The sequence below is a fragment of the Lepeophtheirus salmonis genome, unplaced genomic scaffold, assembly GCF_016086655.4.
Source record: "Lepeophtheirus salmonis unplaced genomic scaffold, UVic_Lsal_1.4 unplaced_contig_5456_pilon, whole genome shotgun sequence".
In the NCBI taxonomy this organism is placed as follows: Eukaryota; Metazoa; Arthropoda; class Copepoda; order Siphonostomatoida; family Caligidae; genus Lepeophtheirus; species Lepeophtheirus salmonis.
Window position 1 is genome coordinate 1 of NW_027294856.1, and position 14446 is coordinate 14446.

The 14446-nt window shown below is 30.1% G+C and overlaps 1 protein-coding gene across 1 annotated transcript; it reads right to left on the reverse strand.

Moving 5' to 3' along the window:
• Positions 1–12444: 12444 nt before the first annotated feature.
• LOC121128075 (brachyurin) lies at positions 12445–13692 on the reverse strand. The gene is made up of 5 exons (XM_040723639.2): positions 13568–13692; positions 13462–13492; positions 13044–13400; positions 12734–12981; positions 12445–12675 (listed from the first exon to the last, which is right to left on the reverse strand). The coding sequence occupies exons 1-5, from the start codon at positions 13610–13612 to the stop codon at positions 12496–12498; spliced, it is 861 nt and encodes a 286-aa protein (XP_040579573.1). The 5' UTR covers positions 13613–13692; the 3' UTR covers positions 12445–12495.
• Between the last annotated feature and the right edge of the window lie 754 nt (positions 13693–14446).

Below are 14446 nucleotides of genomic sequence, written 5' to 3' on the forward strand. Positions count from 1 at the left end.
TATGATAATCAAGTTATTTACCAGTCCGGAATGGGTCATGTTTGGAAGCATGGGCTTAAAGTAACAAAGCTATAGCCTTGAATGTTTCGATAAACTTCGAAACATACCTATGTAGACCACACGGAACGGAACTAAGTTTAACCTATGCACCATATAGGATCCCTTGTACTTTGTATATACGACAATCAATCTTTCCTGACTTGGGATAGAGCAATGAGGCAAGCAGAAGGAGTAAGATTTTGGTAGTATTCTCTTCCTATTAAACTCTCTGCCCTTTCTATGAGCAATTGAACTTTGTGACAACCATATAAAATATATAGATTTTGTTCTTAAGTTTATATTAAAGTAAATTACATGGTCATTTGTACATCCGAAATTATAAGCTTATATATAATTTGAAATCATTGTATGCGTGACTTTTAATGCTCAAATTCTTTAAATATTACAATTTATTCAAACTCTACATTAAAGTATCAAAAAAATTCATGGACGTGAGATTATAAAAAAGTGTTTATCTAACAGCACAAAAATTAATTAAATACATATTTTTTATGTTTCAATTATAGACTAATTTTGATTGTAAAGGAAACCTATTATTATTAATATCTGCAGTCATATATCTATTCATAAGGATATATGCAGAAGTCATAAACAAAATCAACACTCATTCATTTTTCTATTTTATACCTTTTTCTTAAATTTTTTTTTGATTATATCATCTTATAGCCTAACTGGGGAAATGAAATCTTTTGATTACTTAATGTATATATTATTCCTATCTGCATACCTGTAAAATTAATTTTTTATGAGATACAGGAGCAAAATATTATTTTCTATTAAAATTGTTTTTATTCATTCATCAATTTGTGTTTGGCAAAATAGGGATCCATTCTTTGTTGTACATAGTATACATGAGCCTGACTTTGGCCCAAGGAAATGTGGCCATCATCTTCGCCGGATTTGAACCTGTTGAACTTTGCTGTGTGGGCATCTCACCCGAACGTGGACTCCCTGAAGGCCGCCCTTGTGAATAAGTAGAACAACTTGTCCGAGAAGTTCATCATCAACTCCTGCAAGGCTTTCCGCTGCCGTGTGGAGGCGGTGATTGCCTCTGAGGACGTCCATATTGAGTGAACATGCTCACAAAGGTCGTGTCTCAAAGTTTAAAAAAGCGTTAAAAAAAAATTTCAAAATTATTTATCAAAAAATAAAATTATTGACATTTTTCTTAAATGAGTCATTCAGTCCACGTTTTGCTTCCGAGCCCTTTACATACTCCAGGTGATTAAGAAAACAAGTTTTAATTAAACGGTATATGTGTGTGTGATTGTATGTGGTCTACTTACAAAAAGAACAACTCAGTTAAATATGAATCATTTTGATCTTTTTCTTCTTTTTTTCCCTCGTTTTTTTCCTTTTATTTCTTTCTTCCATTCCCCCCCCCCCTCCTTTTTTTCCTTCTGAAAATGAACATGACGTCATTTTAATCCTTGACGCCCCTTCTGGTATCTCTATACCAAAACAGATGCAAGAGAAAACTTTATTTTTATGTTCCAATTTATATTTTACAAAAACACCTAAATATAATACATTTTTGGCAAAGATCAAACATTCCATTTAACGATGATAAACTTTTTAAACATATTTTACCCATCTTTAATTTGATTTAATTTCTGCAATAGTTGGTGTCACTCCTTACACTAATTAAACATCAACCAATTAAGATACACAAGCTCATTATTTTCTTTGCTTTTTTAATATGAACTTTAGCTACACAAGCTTGTTGTTAAAAACGAGTCCTTAACTGATATTTGATAGTAGTACTATTGAGTTTTCCTTAGCTCCTGCGAGATTTCATTACCATGATTACATATTTCTTAGATAATAAATATATTCAAGGGTTACAGACAGACAAACTTTGTTTTATTTACATATTATGGAAAGTACTTACATGTGTGCATTTTATTATTTAAAAAAAAAAAAAAACTTAAAATCAGTTAATAGTTTTATTTTTTATTTTTTTATATCCCTTTATTCCGAATTTACATTTGCATTTTGAACTTATAAAAATTAGTTTATAGGACTATATAATAAAAAAAAGTAATTAAACTTGAAATATTATAGACGAAATCAATTGGTAGTTTGACAATTATTCTCAACTATGAATTGGAATTGTTCAATGATTGTTGGAAATTGTTCACAGCTTGAAAAAACCATTTCAAATTTAATCAATCAACGATCAGAACACTGATTAGAAGAAAACATCGAAAACTGTCAACAAAATACATTGTAAATTTTGGTGTTACTGACCAATTTGTCCTAGGATCTTGAAAAAGAGTCAATTCAACACTAATTGTCAGCAAAAAATCTTTCCTTTCTTTTTGAAAAAAATTCCAAAAATTAAAGTTTTTTGTTAAAATTTTTAAAAACCCATAACTATTTATAAAAAATTAATTTTTTTGGAAAAAAAATAATAAATTAAACTTTTTCGAAAAAAATAATAAATTAAACTTTTTCGAAAAAAGAAATCCATTATTAAATTTAAAAAAAATAAATCAAAAAACCACAGTTACTTACAAAAAATTAAATTATTTTCGAAAAAAAATTAAAAAAAAACACAGCTATTCACAAAAAATTTAATTTTTTGTGAAAATTTTTATATGTTCGGCAACTATATGACAACATATATGACAACTATATGATTAAAATATTTAAAAAAATAAAAATTGTAGAGTATTATGCAAAGAATAGTAAACTAATGTCGACTTAATTTTAAGAAAAACAATCGTAACAACGTCAACAAATTGAATTGAACTGCAAAAAATCTCATATTCCACCAAAAAAAAAAAAATTCAAATTCGTCAATTCAATTTGTGTCAAGTCATTTTGTTTTGAATTAATAGAATAAGGAGGTTCCTTCCACAGAGAGCATTTGTTATATTGTACAATATTTTTTCCCAAAGATGTGCAGAAATATTTGACATGACCAATGGTTTTCGCTTCTCAGAATTAGTTACTATCGTATCTTCCAGGATTCTATGCTTTTGAACTAAAAATAATCCGTACTTTGAACTGAAAATATCTTATGTATATCGTCGTCTGAGCCTCCTCTCTCCCAGGGATATATTATTTCTATTTTTACTTCAAAATAAATTTAAAAAAATAATAGAATTCATATAATTAATCAAAGGGATATAACTTAACATTTGTTACTACTCCAATTCAATTTAAGATGTTTACTTTTTTAGATTATATCATTAATGTATAGCAATCTTAAATTATATTGCAAGTGATTTATAATTTAGCTCTTTGTATTCAATTAATTTAAATGTTATTTTTTCATTTAATATTTATATTTAGTAATAGAGTTATAATAACAATGATTCATAACTTAGCAATTAATTTCACATCATTAGACCCAACTATAATATGAATCATCATATTAATTAAATAGTTGGTATGTTAGGTTTAAATTTACAAAATTATACCTTGTGAACTATGAGAAAATATATTTATGGAATGATTATCTTAATTTCCATACGTTTTTTTTAGTATGATAAAAAAATAATTGAAGTTTAATTAGTAAAACTCAATTGACGTAAATTAATTGCTAAACAAGTATAACTTATTCACATCACTTTATAGGTATATTCTTGGATTATTAAAAAAATTATACATAAATTAAAAAAACAAAACAAAAATATAAATTAAAAATATATTAATATTTGGTTTATTATTAGTAACAACTAAATTTAATATTTAATATAATAAATATGTACTAAAAATTTCGTATAGTTGCATCTTAACATAAATAACAATTGAAAAATTAATTGTAGAATTCGTTTTACACAGTTTAATTCCTTCATCTAAAATATTATATACCGAATTGCTATGATTTCTTTTAAATCTTAACATCACATACTTTACAATTAAAAAAATAATTCATTATATAAAATAAATATTCATATTTTCAATATTCATTGCTTAATATTATTTTCTTTTACATATTTAGTATTAAAAATCAAAAATAAGTTAGACAATAATTAATTAATTATGGGGTTAATGAGTTAATTAATAATTAGGATCTTATAAATTTTTAAAAGAAAACTTAGTTGTAATTTTTCATGTATTTATAATTTAAATGGAACTAGGGTACGCCCCATCTCAATATCCTAAACTACATCATATCCAGCAATATCTTCAAATTACAATATGTCAGTAATCAAGACAAAATGTTGACTATTTTTTAATTAAGTTTGAAATGACGTAGAATACGTTGATGAAGATTAAAAAAAAACGAACACTCTGATATGGTGGGATAAATGCCATTTGTTGAAAATTCGAAATATAGAAGTAATTCCCTAGAAATAGTTTTCAAATAGTAAATTATCAAAAATTTCGTTCCATAAATAAAAAACATATTTATATAATATGTACATTAATTCAATCCAGAGGTTATCAGTCATATTTCGTACATATAAATTTTTATCATGATTTTTTAAAGATATTTTTTCGTACAATGTTTAAATGCTCCACATTGTTAATCTCCTTCAAATATTGACTGTGCAAGTCACACCTTTTGCATGAATAACACATTTTCTTTATTTTTCCATGTGATTAAATCACATCATTTGCATATTCATGCGAGAGTCCTTGATTTAGATAAAAATAGGTTACTTGTACAAGAAAAATAGCATGCTGAGTCTGATAGTAGAAAAAGGTTGCATTAAAAATTAATATAATCAAACAAATTAATGTTGAATGCTGCATTAAACTAAATTAGCTGATAATGTTGAAGGAGTATCTTTCTCCAAATAATTCGATAGTGAAGATAAAAATGATGAAAAATCTTTGGATAACTAAACGGATCTAGGAGAAGACATGAGAGCAATCAAAAAATCTTTATGTTGGAGAAAATAAATATTTATTAATTCCTTGTTGGATAAGTTCGTTTCATTTTTTATAGATTTAAAAAGAAGTTGTTTACTTTCATTACAATTAAGTTAAGGAACGTTATTCTTCATAAGATATTCAATTTTTCCTCCGAGAAAATTGTTTACTTTAGAATTTACTCTTCAGAAATCGAAAGAAGTAATTCACCGGAAAAAAATCCACGTTTTAGTGAACTATCAGCTTCAGAAGAAGTAGATTTGAAGGTGATTATTTTTGATATTTCTTTATTCATTTTAGAGGACAGAAATACTTGTCCATAAAATTCACACTTCTTTGAAGATATATCATTGAATTTAGTAGATGCGTTGACAACAACTTCTACTAAATCTTCCACATATTTCATTTTTTGTTGATTATAATAAGATTTGGAAATTACGCAGATACTGAGGTGTGGCGAAAACTATTAAAAATAATTTTCAGGAAGGAAGGTATATAAACTTCATCAAATACAGCACAAATAACCATTTATGCTACAAAAGCCGTAATAATATAATTTTTATTTTGGCCTCTGTAAAGGGAATTGATTGAATAAAGTAAAAAAAAGTTCCCGTCTTATTCAAATTTTATTTCCCAAAACTATCACATTGAATTTTAAGACACAGAATACCACTTATATGCTGCAATTTAGTACACAAGATAGATTCTATACAATTTGAGCCTTTCTTAATAGTTTCCCTAAATTATTGTAAAGCAAGATTACAAAAGCTGAAAAATTATATAAAAATGTATCTACTCTGCCTCATCAAAAAAATATATATTGGATGTTCCTAATCTAATCCTGCACATAGTCTTCCAACGAATTGTGATTGTCTCTATCCAGGGCATTAAAATGTCAAAATTCAAAGGCTTCATGACTCTATGGAGAAATAGAAGACATTTCTTAGCATTGATCTCGCCTAAAAGAAACACATTAGTCATCAAACCAACTAAAAGAAGGAGTTATGTTTCCTTATGGATCCAATGATTCTATAGTATAGGAACAACCATTTTTGAGCAACGCTATACCTATATATTGAATGATATTTTTGTAAATCTATTTCATTTCTATAAATGTTTGTCTGAGCTTTCTTCATAATTAATTTGGCCGCCCATAGCGGTAGTGATGGCTTCCATGCGGTGGCAGAAGGCCTGGTACCCACTGCAGATTGAGCCCTCTAACATGGCGTCCCAGTGCTAGCTAACAGAGGCTGTGAGGGCTTAGTGTTTGGATGAAGAACATGACAGGCCTTCCCCTAGACAATCACCCAAAAGTTGTATTGCAGGTTTGATTATATATACATCAAATGGAGTGAAACAAAAGAATGTTATATACAAGGAGGTTTTACACTAGAAATTTAACTATTATATAAATATAGTCTGTTGTAAATTGTTTTAGTTTAGAATCTTAACATTAATAAGCTATTTTTCATTGGCTATCTTTAAGATAGCGTGTTAGCACCAGTATTATATTAAAATAATTTTTCATAAATATGCTCGAAAACTGAGAAAAAACGCCTTCAACACAAACTAAAATTGATTTTAAACACATGCAGTTGGTTCAGATATTCTTATCTTAAATGAATAAGTCTTGTAAAGGGATCTAGGAAAGCACGCCTCCGCAAAGTTTGCCCTTGGAAAGTTTACTGTGAGATTACTCGCCCTCGGAAAATTCTCCTTGGAAAAGCTATCCGGGCAGAGTAATCGCCTTCCTTTATTGATTGTAAATATTATTTACATTAACATAAATTAAGGAAGCTGATTTATTTAAACAATTGTTATTATTAAAAAATTTATAGCCCGGGGAAGTACATGAGGGGTTTTAGCCCACCAAATTAAGGACTTTTTGCTTATTACTAGAAAATTAAATATTCAAAAAAAAAAAATTCAAAAAAAATTAATATTTGAAATTTAATTTAATTTTTCAAACTTTTTTTCCCAAAATGTAATTTTGTGCGAATAAATATGGATTTTTGATTTGATTTTTTTTCATTTCTATACCTGACATAAGTAAAATAAATGGTGTTGATATTCTGATCTGATGGGAAACAACTAATTGCAAACTTTTTTTTTTAAATATTGAACGTGTCTCAAATATTTGATATGTCTGAACCAAAATTAAATTGAATCATAATTTTATAAAAGTTGATTCGTGATTCTCGTATAATTTCAGGCCCTTTCAAAAAATAAAAGTTGAGCGTCTGTTCTGTAATGACAACCAAATAGAAACACTTAATAATAGTCCCTTTTCCCCTTTTGTGTATATATTTATTATCAAATTAAACATGTTTTACAGAAAAGTTAACACTTGGATTTCAGAAAAAAATTAATGAAAATATGTTCCTAATTAATGTATTGATGTCTAATGAGCTTGACTCATATTGTTAAGAACATTTTCGTCAAATCTAGAGTAGACAAAAAAACTTTTATATTAATATATTGTTTCGCTAATTGCACTTCATTAAAAAGACTGTTGATAACAATCATACCATTATATTCGTGTTATATAATGAAGCAAAGTTCATATCTTAGAGTATAGTAAATAGTGACATCCTATTATTTTACAATATGTTTTTTTTAAATTAATTCAAACCTCAATCATATTAGTCTGAATATACTTCAACATTATAGACTTACAAAAATATCGTTCAATATATAGGTATAGCGTTGTTTCAGAGTTTACTCAAAAATATCTAGTCACGATGGTTTCTTAAATATATATTTATATAAATAAGCAAAGTTTGTCTGCTTTTCTATTTATTTCCTTGATTGTCTGGAAATAACTCAATTTTAGAGCTAGCGATTGCATTTATTAGACATTACTCATATAAAAAAGGGGGAAAATGTAATGAAAGTACACTGTATATAGTGTTCCCTGATGTATACGATATATAGTAAAGAAAATCTGGCGGATTTTTAGCTTGTTCGTTAATTTTATTTTTTTAAATTGATAATCTAAAGAATGAATTTTCTTTTTCTCAGCTGTTTTCATTATTATTTAAATCCTGAGGTGTGAACATCCTTTTCTACTATATTCGAATCTGAATGGAGAATTTTTGTGTTCTCATTAAAGACAAAGTATTTGTGGGGAGTTATAACTGAATGTCCTATTTGGACTCAGAGTGTAATTGGGGATCAAGATCGGAGTAATTCTTGCCAATGTAATTGTATAAATCTTTCCTCCTACTTCATTGGCACAGCTGATCTAATGAAACACCATGAAAGCTAAGCAGTTCTCCTACAAAATATTCTTCAAATTGTCAGAGTTACTTGGTTAACATGCCAAAAAAACATTCTATTTTTATACCTGGGACACTGTAGAGTCTATATTAAAAGTTCTATTAATTGCTGTTATGTAAAAGTGCTTTAGACTTATATAGAATAAAAGTTGAAGAATCATTTCGATTTTTTTTCTGGAGCTGTCATCCTTATTATTTTGATTTTAAGGAGAGAACATCCCAAGTATTGAGTTATTATGTGTAAATGTGCTTATGAGGAATGCAGAGTAACACTGATACTTTCTTGTGGGCTCATCTTCAATATTAATAAACGAAAGTTTCTCTGTTCGTCGACGTCTTATAACTTTGAGCCATCTGGGGACTAACACTAGTAGTAAGGGGCATTTAAAATCCTTAGATCAATTTATATATATATTTTAACCGATCTATAAATTTGCACAAATAAGATATCTATCTATCTATGGCAAGAATCTTTAAAAAATAATTTACTCTGCCGTTTTTTGTACATTTCTAAAATATGAAGTTTTCAATCAAAATTCATTGTCTGAATATGAATTATATAAATATATGTATCTACATTTAAAAATGCTTAAATGACGTAAAAATTAAACATTTTTGAAAACAATTTGAAAAAGTAAATTTTTTTGCATAGAAATTTCAAATATTAAATTTGTGAATAAAATTTAAAAAATCCATAGCTATAGACAAAAATTAAATTTTTGAGAAAAAAAATTCAAAAATCGATAGTTATCCTAAGAAAATTTAATTTCTAGAAAAAAAAAATTCTAATATTATTTTTTTTGAGAAAAAGGTCAAAATCCATAGCTATTAACAAAAAATCAGAAAATTTCCAAGCATTATTTTTTGAAAAATGAAACTAAATTTTGAATATTTTTAATTGTCTAGTAAAAAGCAAGAATGTCTTAATTTTTTTTTGAGGGGGGGGCGACAAATCCACCAGCCAACCCCTTGTGGACGCTTTATATATAACAGTATTAACACTAATTCCATGATTTTAACACTTTTTACATAAAAAAAATATTTGTTTTTCTTTGCATGGCTGAAATTAAAAAAAAAAACCCGTCTAATATTAAAATATTTGAGGTCATGGTTAACTTATTTTTTTTTATAACAAAAATTGAAATAGTATAATATTATTGTTTACGCTTTTTGTTAGCTTTTCAATGAAGAATTATACTTTTTTGTCGTTGCATCATTGGCTTACGATATACCAATAATATAAATTTCATCTAAATCCAAATTTCTTCATCATTAATACCTGAGTAGAATTACTACCAATGGTACCACTTACCAAAACTGATTAAAATCTTTTGAGATAGTTTATCATGCAATGACGCTTATATACAGGGGCTGGGTGTTATACCTGAAAAAAAGTAAGCACAAATTACTTACAAATGGTGCTTTGCACTTTACGTGTTTTTCAATAATATTTAAAAATATATAAATATTAAGTTGTTTCATAGCTATTCTATAAATCCTCCCTATCAACAATAGACTGAAGTCGCTTCGTAAATGCTTTGCATAATTCCTGGATTGAATTCTCAGAAATATATTTCCATTCCCAGAGAAATCGGGCTTTAAGAGACACAATATTTTTATGGTCGACTTTTCCTCACCTTTGATTCCAGATATCCATAGACTTACGTTTTGTTAAGGACGAGATTGTTACTTAATGAACTTTTTTTTGAGGCCATCCACGATGATTCGGTGAACTATGTCATCATATACCGGACCATGCAAAATTATTTACCGATGATGTAAATATACTTTTTAAGAGGTTTTGCGGCAACCAATCTGATTGATTCGTATTTTTACTGTTAAAATAAACAAATCCTTCCTGTGAGAGCGTAATAACTTCCACACGTGAGACCATGTCCAATCAGGAAACAAAGATGATCGAAATTGCAGCCCTCCTCCGAGCGGAAGTGCCTCATAACAACATTAAGGAACAGGTTGGGGCCTCGTTGAAGACAATTTACAACGTTTCCAAGTGCTTGGAGGCTGGGGATGATCTCAACCATTCCCCTGGGGCTGGCAGGAATCCCACTGTCTCAACAAGGCAAGTAAAGTCAGTGTTTAAGAGGACTCCCAACAGGTCCATTGCCGACATGGCCAGAAAGATGGGAACGTCGACATCAACTGTTTCAAGGGCATTGAAAGGGCTGGAGGAAAGTCCCTGAGGCGTACTGAACGCCCTCTGCTAACTGAACGTCAGCAATAAGTCAGACTTGAGCGTGCCGAGAAAATCTTGAATGATATCAAGAGCTCATCTGGACGCATCATCATTTTTTCAGATGAAAAAACTTTTACGGTCGATCCTGTTTTCAACAGGCAAAATGACCGTGTTGTGAGCTTTGGAGATGTTTTGAAGATCCAACAGGAAGGCCATGAAGCCGGTATGGTTCCCCACTGGCTCAGATTAACAGCCGAGGATTATGTGAAGATTCTGGCGTCCAAGGTCCTTCCGTGGATCAAATCCATAGTCAACAACTCTCCTTTGGTCTTTCAACAAGATGGAGCACCGCCCACGCTTCCAAGAAAGCTCAGGAGTGGCTGAAGGACAACATGAAATTTTGTCCAAGGATTACTGGCCCCTTAGAGCCCAGATCTGAACCCACTAGACTTCTCTATCTAGGCGCACGTGGAGACCAAGGCCTGCAAAAAACGACACAATGTCCGCAATATGTTCTAAACAAAAATCGGTAAATAATTCTGCACGGCCCGTTATTCCTATCGTAAATACAACTTTAGAAGCGGATTGTTTTGGGTTCCTAGGAATTCGGGCACGGATTTTTCGAAGATTCACAGGAGTTCTCGCATGTCGAGGATTCGATTTTTTGATTAATCATATATACAAAAGGATTCTGAATCTCCGAATGGTTTTCAAAATTAATCTTAAGGAAACAACTTCTCCATAAGTATTTTTAATAATCTTTGGCTTAATGCCTTGATGATGTAGCTTCACGACCTTTTCTTTTTGTTTCTTCCTTTGGACATATATTAATTCATACATAATCAATCCTTTTAGTATTAGATAAAAGAAATTCATTTTTATTTAATCAAACAAAAGTTTTGGCAGGAATATTCGCCTGGGACAAAAAATACATAAGCTTGAAGTGAAGAAAATATTATACAGTTTCTTCGCTCATCAATTAATCAGAATTGGTGACTCGGACACAAACTGTAATTAAAAATAAATAAATTGGAACGTCAAACTCCAGGAGGACTCGATTTCGACTAGAAAAAATAAATTTTAGATTTACCTGTAACCTGTATAAATTTGCCTGCACGTCATACTTTCTCTTTCTTTATCCAAAATGTGAGACAACGACAGTAGAACCATCTAATTCAATTATCCCAACCATTCGATAAACATGAAATACCTACGGTACGCCAGGCTTAGGGGTGCAAAGTGAAGCGAAGAATATATTGACGGTGGAAGAGGACTTGGATCTCGACTTTTTCAAACTATTCGGTTAATTAGTACTTGGAAGGCTCACAAAAGTAATATGTCTCAATATCTATGGGGAACTTTCATATCCATAGGAGCTGTTTTGAACCGTAAAAACATTGTGTTCCACCATACTTTTGTATTGGATGCTTTCCATTTAACAATTTATCTAGACTTATTTTAGCAAAGTTTTCTTGTTATCATATTATCCTTTTTGAGTATACACATAATATATAAGAGCATAGTAAAAGATGTTCCCATATTACGTTGTGGTGAAAATGAGTTTATTACATTTTTTAAGTTGTTAGTATTTTCCAAGTAGTTTTATTTCAAACATTTATGGTCACATCTCCACATAGTACCTTTGTAGTGAAAGATGTTCCTATGTGTAGCCGTGTAGCCAAGGATGCACTTTCCCAAAGGGGCTGAAAGACGCCCATTAAGAATCTTAAGCTCGGAGATGCTATGCCCACCTGAATCATGTTCACCTTCCCAACTCCGTAACTTTTTATGACAACTTGAGAAAACCTTTACAATTTCAATAAATTGCATTTTGCACCACTTGTTATTGAAATAAAAGCTTAAATTTCCATGTCTATGTACCTTCAGGAAATGAATTTGTGGGGCACCCTTGTTAATTTATAATAAGTTTACATATGTACTATGTAGATACACTTTACCGAAAAAACTGAACTTTTTGAGATGGCCTTAAATACCGGTCTTCGAAAATATTGTTTACTATTTAAAAGTTTGGCGACTCAAAAACGTGCCTCGAAAATATATCTGATTAAATCAATATACAGATTATAAAATGATCAAAAATTCAATTTATTAAAAATAAATTTTTATTGAACATTATTCAGAGTCGACCTTGATTCCAGTTGTGCTTTCAATCCATTCGAGGAAAGAAGAAACTCGAGCAAACCCAACGGGTTTCCTACCAACGCAAGTTCTATCACCTCCAAAGTTAGTCACACCAATTTGCGTGTATTTTCCTTCAGATACCTCATGATTGAGAGGTCCACCACTGTCCCCCTAAACGTAATTTAAACTGGATTATTATACTAAAAAAATATATAAATACAAAACTTACGTTGCATGTAAATTTTTGAACAAAGTATCCGTTCAAACAAATGATTTTTTCGTTGATAATACTACCGTATGACAGACGACATACATAATTTGACATGACAGGAACGTCAGTGGCGTACATGAGTTGAGGAACTATTAAGGGATTTGGTTCACCTTTTATTCTTCCCCATCCAGAAATGGTGGTATTTTCACCAACAAGATTAGTATCCACATCGGCAAGGGTTGGAAGACAAGCAGGTCGTACAAAGTCTAAAAATAATGTTAATGTTTGGATCTTTATAAAGAAGTCAGAGTTTCTGTATTTGTCTTACCATTAAACTCCAACTCTTCGTCTAACTCAATGAGTCCAATATCATTTTGGTAGGTAAATAAAGTGTTGACGTAATTTGGGTGAACATGCAAGTTCTCACTCACTCTGTATTGTCTATGTGGCTCAGACTCAAGAGAGTAGTCATGGGTACCAGCATAGATCTCAGCCTTAGAAACGCCTTTTAAGCAATGGGCAGCAGTCAAAATAAAGTTCTTACTGATGACGGAGCCAGTGCAAGTTCCGATTTGGTGTCCAATGTGGATTTTGATAAAAACAGCCCATGGGAATTGATTAGGGGATGCCTCTATTCCATTGATGATTCTATCGGAAGTGGCGACATTTTCAATTCCACAAATTTCTATTGGAAAAATATAGTGTTATTTAAGTCATAATATGATCATAGTAAGTATTCTTCATACCCTTGAATTCCTTGAACTCCTTGGTTGCCAACTACAATCACATAATAAAAAGTAGCATATAATTACTATATTAATGTATTTTAATAAGTATTTTTTAATATCTTACGGAAACACCAATAAAAACAGAGCAAATTAAGGCGAAGGACTTCATCTTGATAAATGATGTATTGCAAATTAATATTTGACATATTTATATACAAGCCTTGGAGCCATTATCTTTTTTAACTTTATTTTCACTAATCTTTGACGTCATTAAAGTTTGCTTAATCGTAAATTTAATTACGATTAAAACAAAATCACTGGAGATATTTTGTAATCTATTATATGATTTAATATTTTTGTTATCTCTACGGAATATATATGTAACATATGCAAATACAATATGTCTATATATCTCTGGGTAACTTATATTATATAAAAAATTAGCTTATGACTTTTTTTAAAATTAATTTTTTGTTTCTAGTAAGTGAAACTACATAATTTATTGAGGTATTACTTTTCAAAAATTCCCCCATCTCCTGTAATACATATCTCCACCTTTTTCCTAAGCATTTGGCGCACTAACTTTACGTCTAATGCTGACCTTTTGACCTAGAACTCCTTCATAGATGTCTTTAGGCTGTTGATATTTTGGTGTTAGTCAGCACATATCGTATTTTTGTTTCATTGCCACTATAAAGATAGTAGTTAAGGGGATTTAGGCTTAAAAATGGCGGAAGACAAAGTTCCTGTGACCAAAATTTCCCAGACGTAATTTTTTTTGTAGTTAGGATTGAGTGATCTTTGATGTTTTCAATGGAGCCCAACTTTAGTTTATACCCAATTTCCAACCGCATAGGCGTTATTGAGAACAGGAAACAAATTGTGGGCTAAAATACTATAGTATTGAATGCAATCAATTTACCCCGACCGGAAGAAAGACTTTTCCAACCCATTTGAATTGCTCATAACATCATAAATGATTGATGATGCTTTAACATTGCCT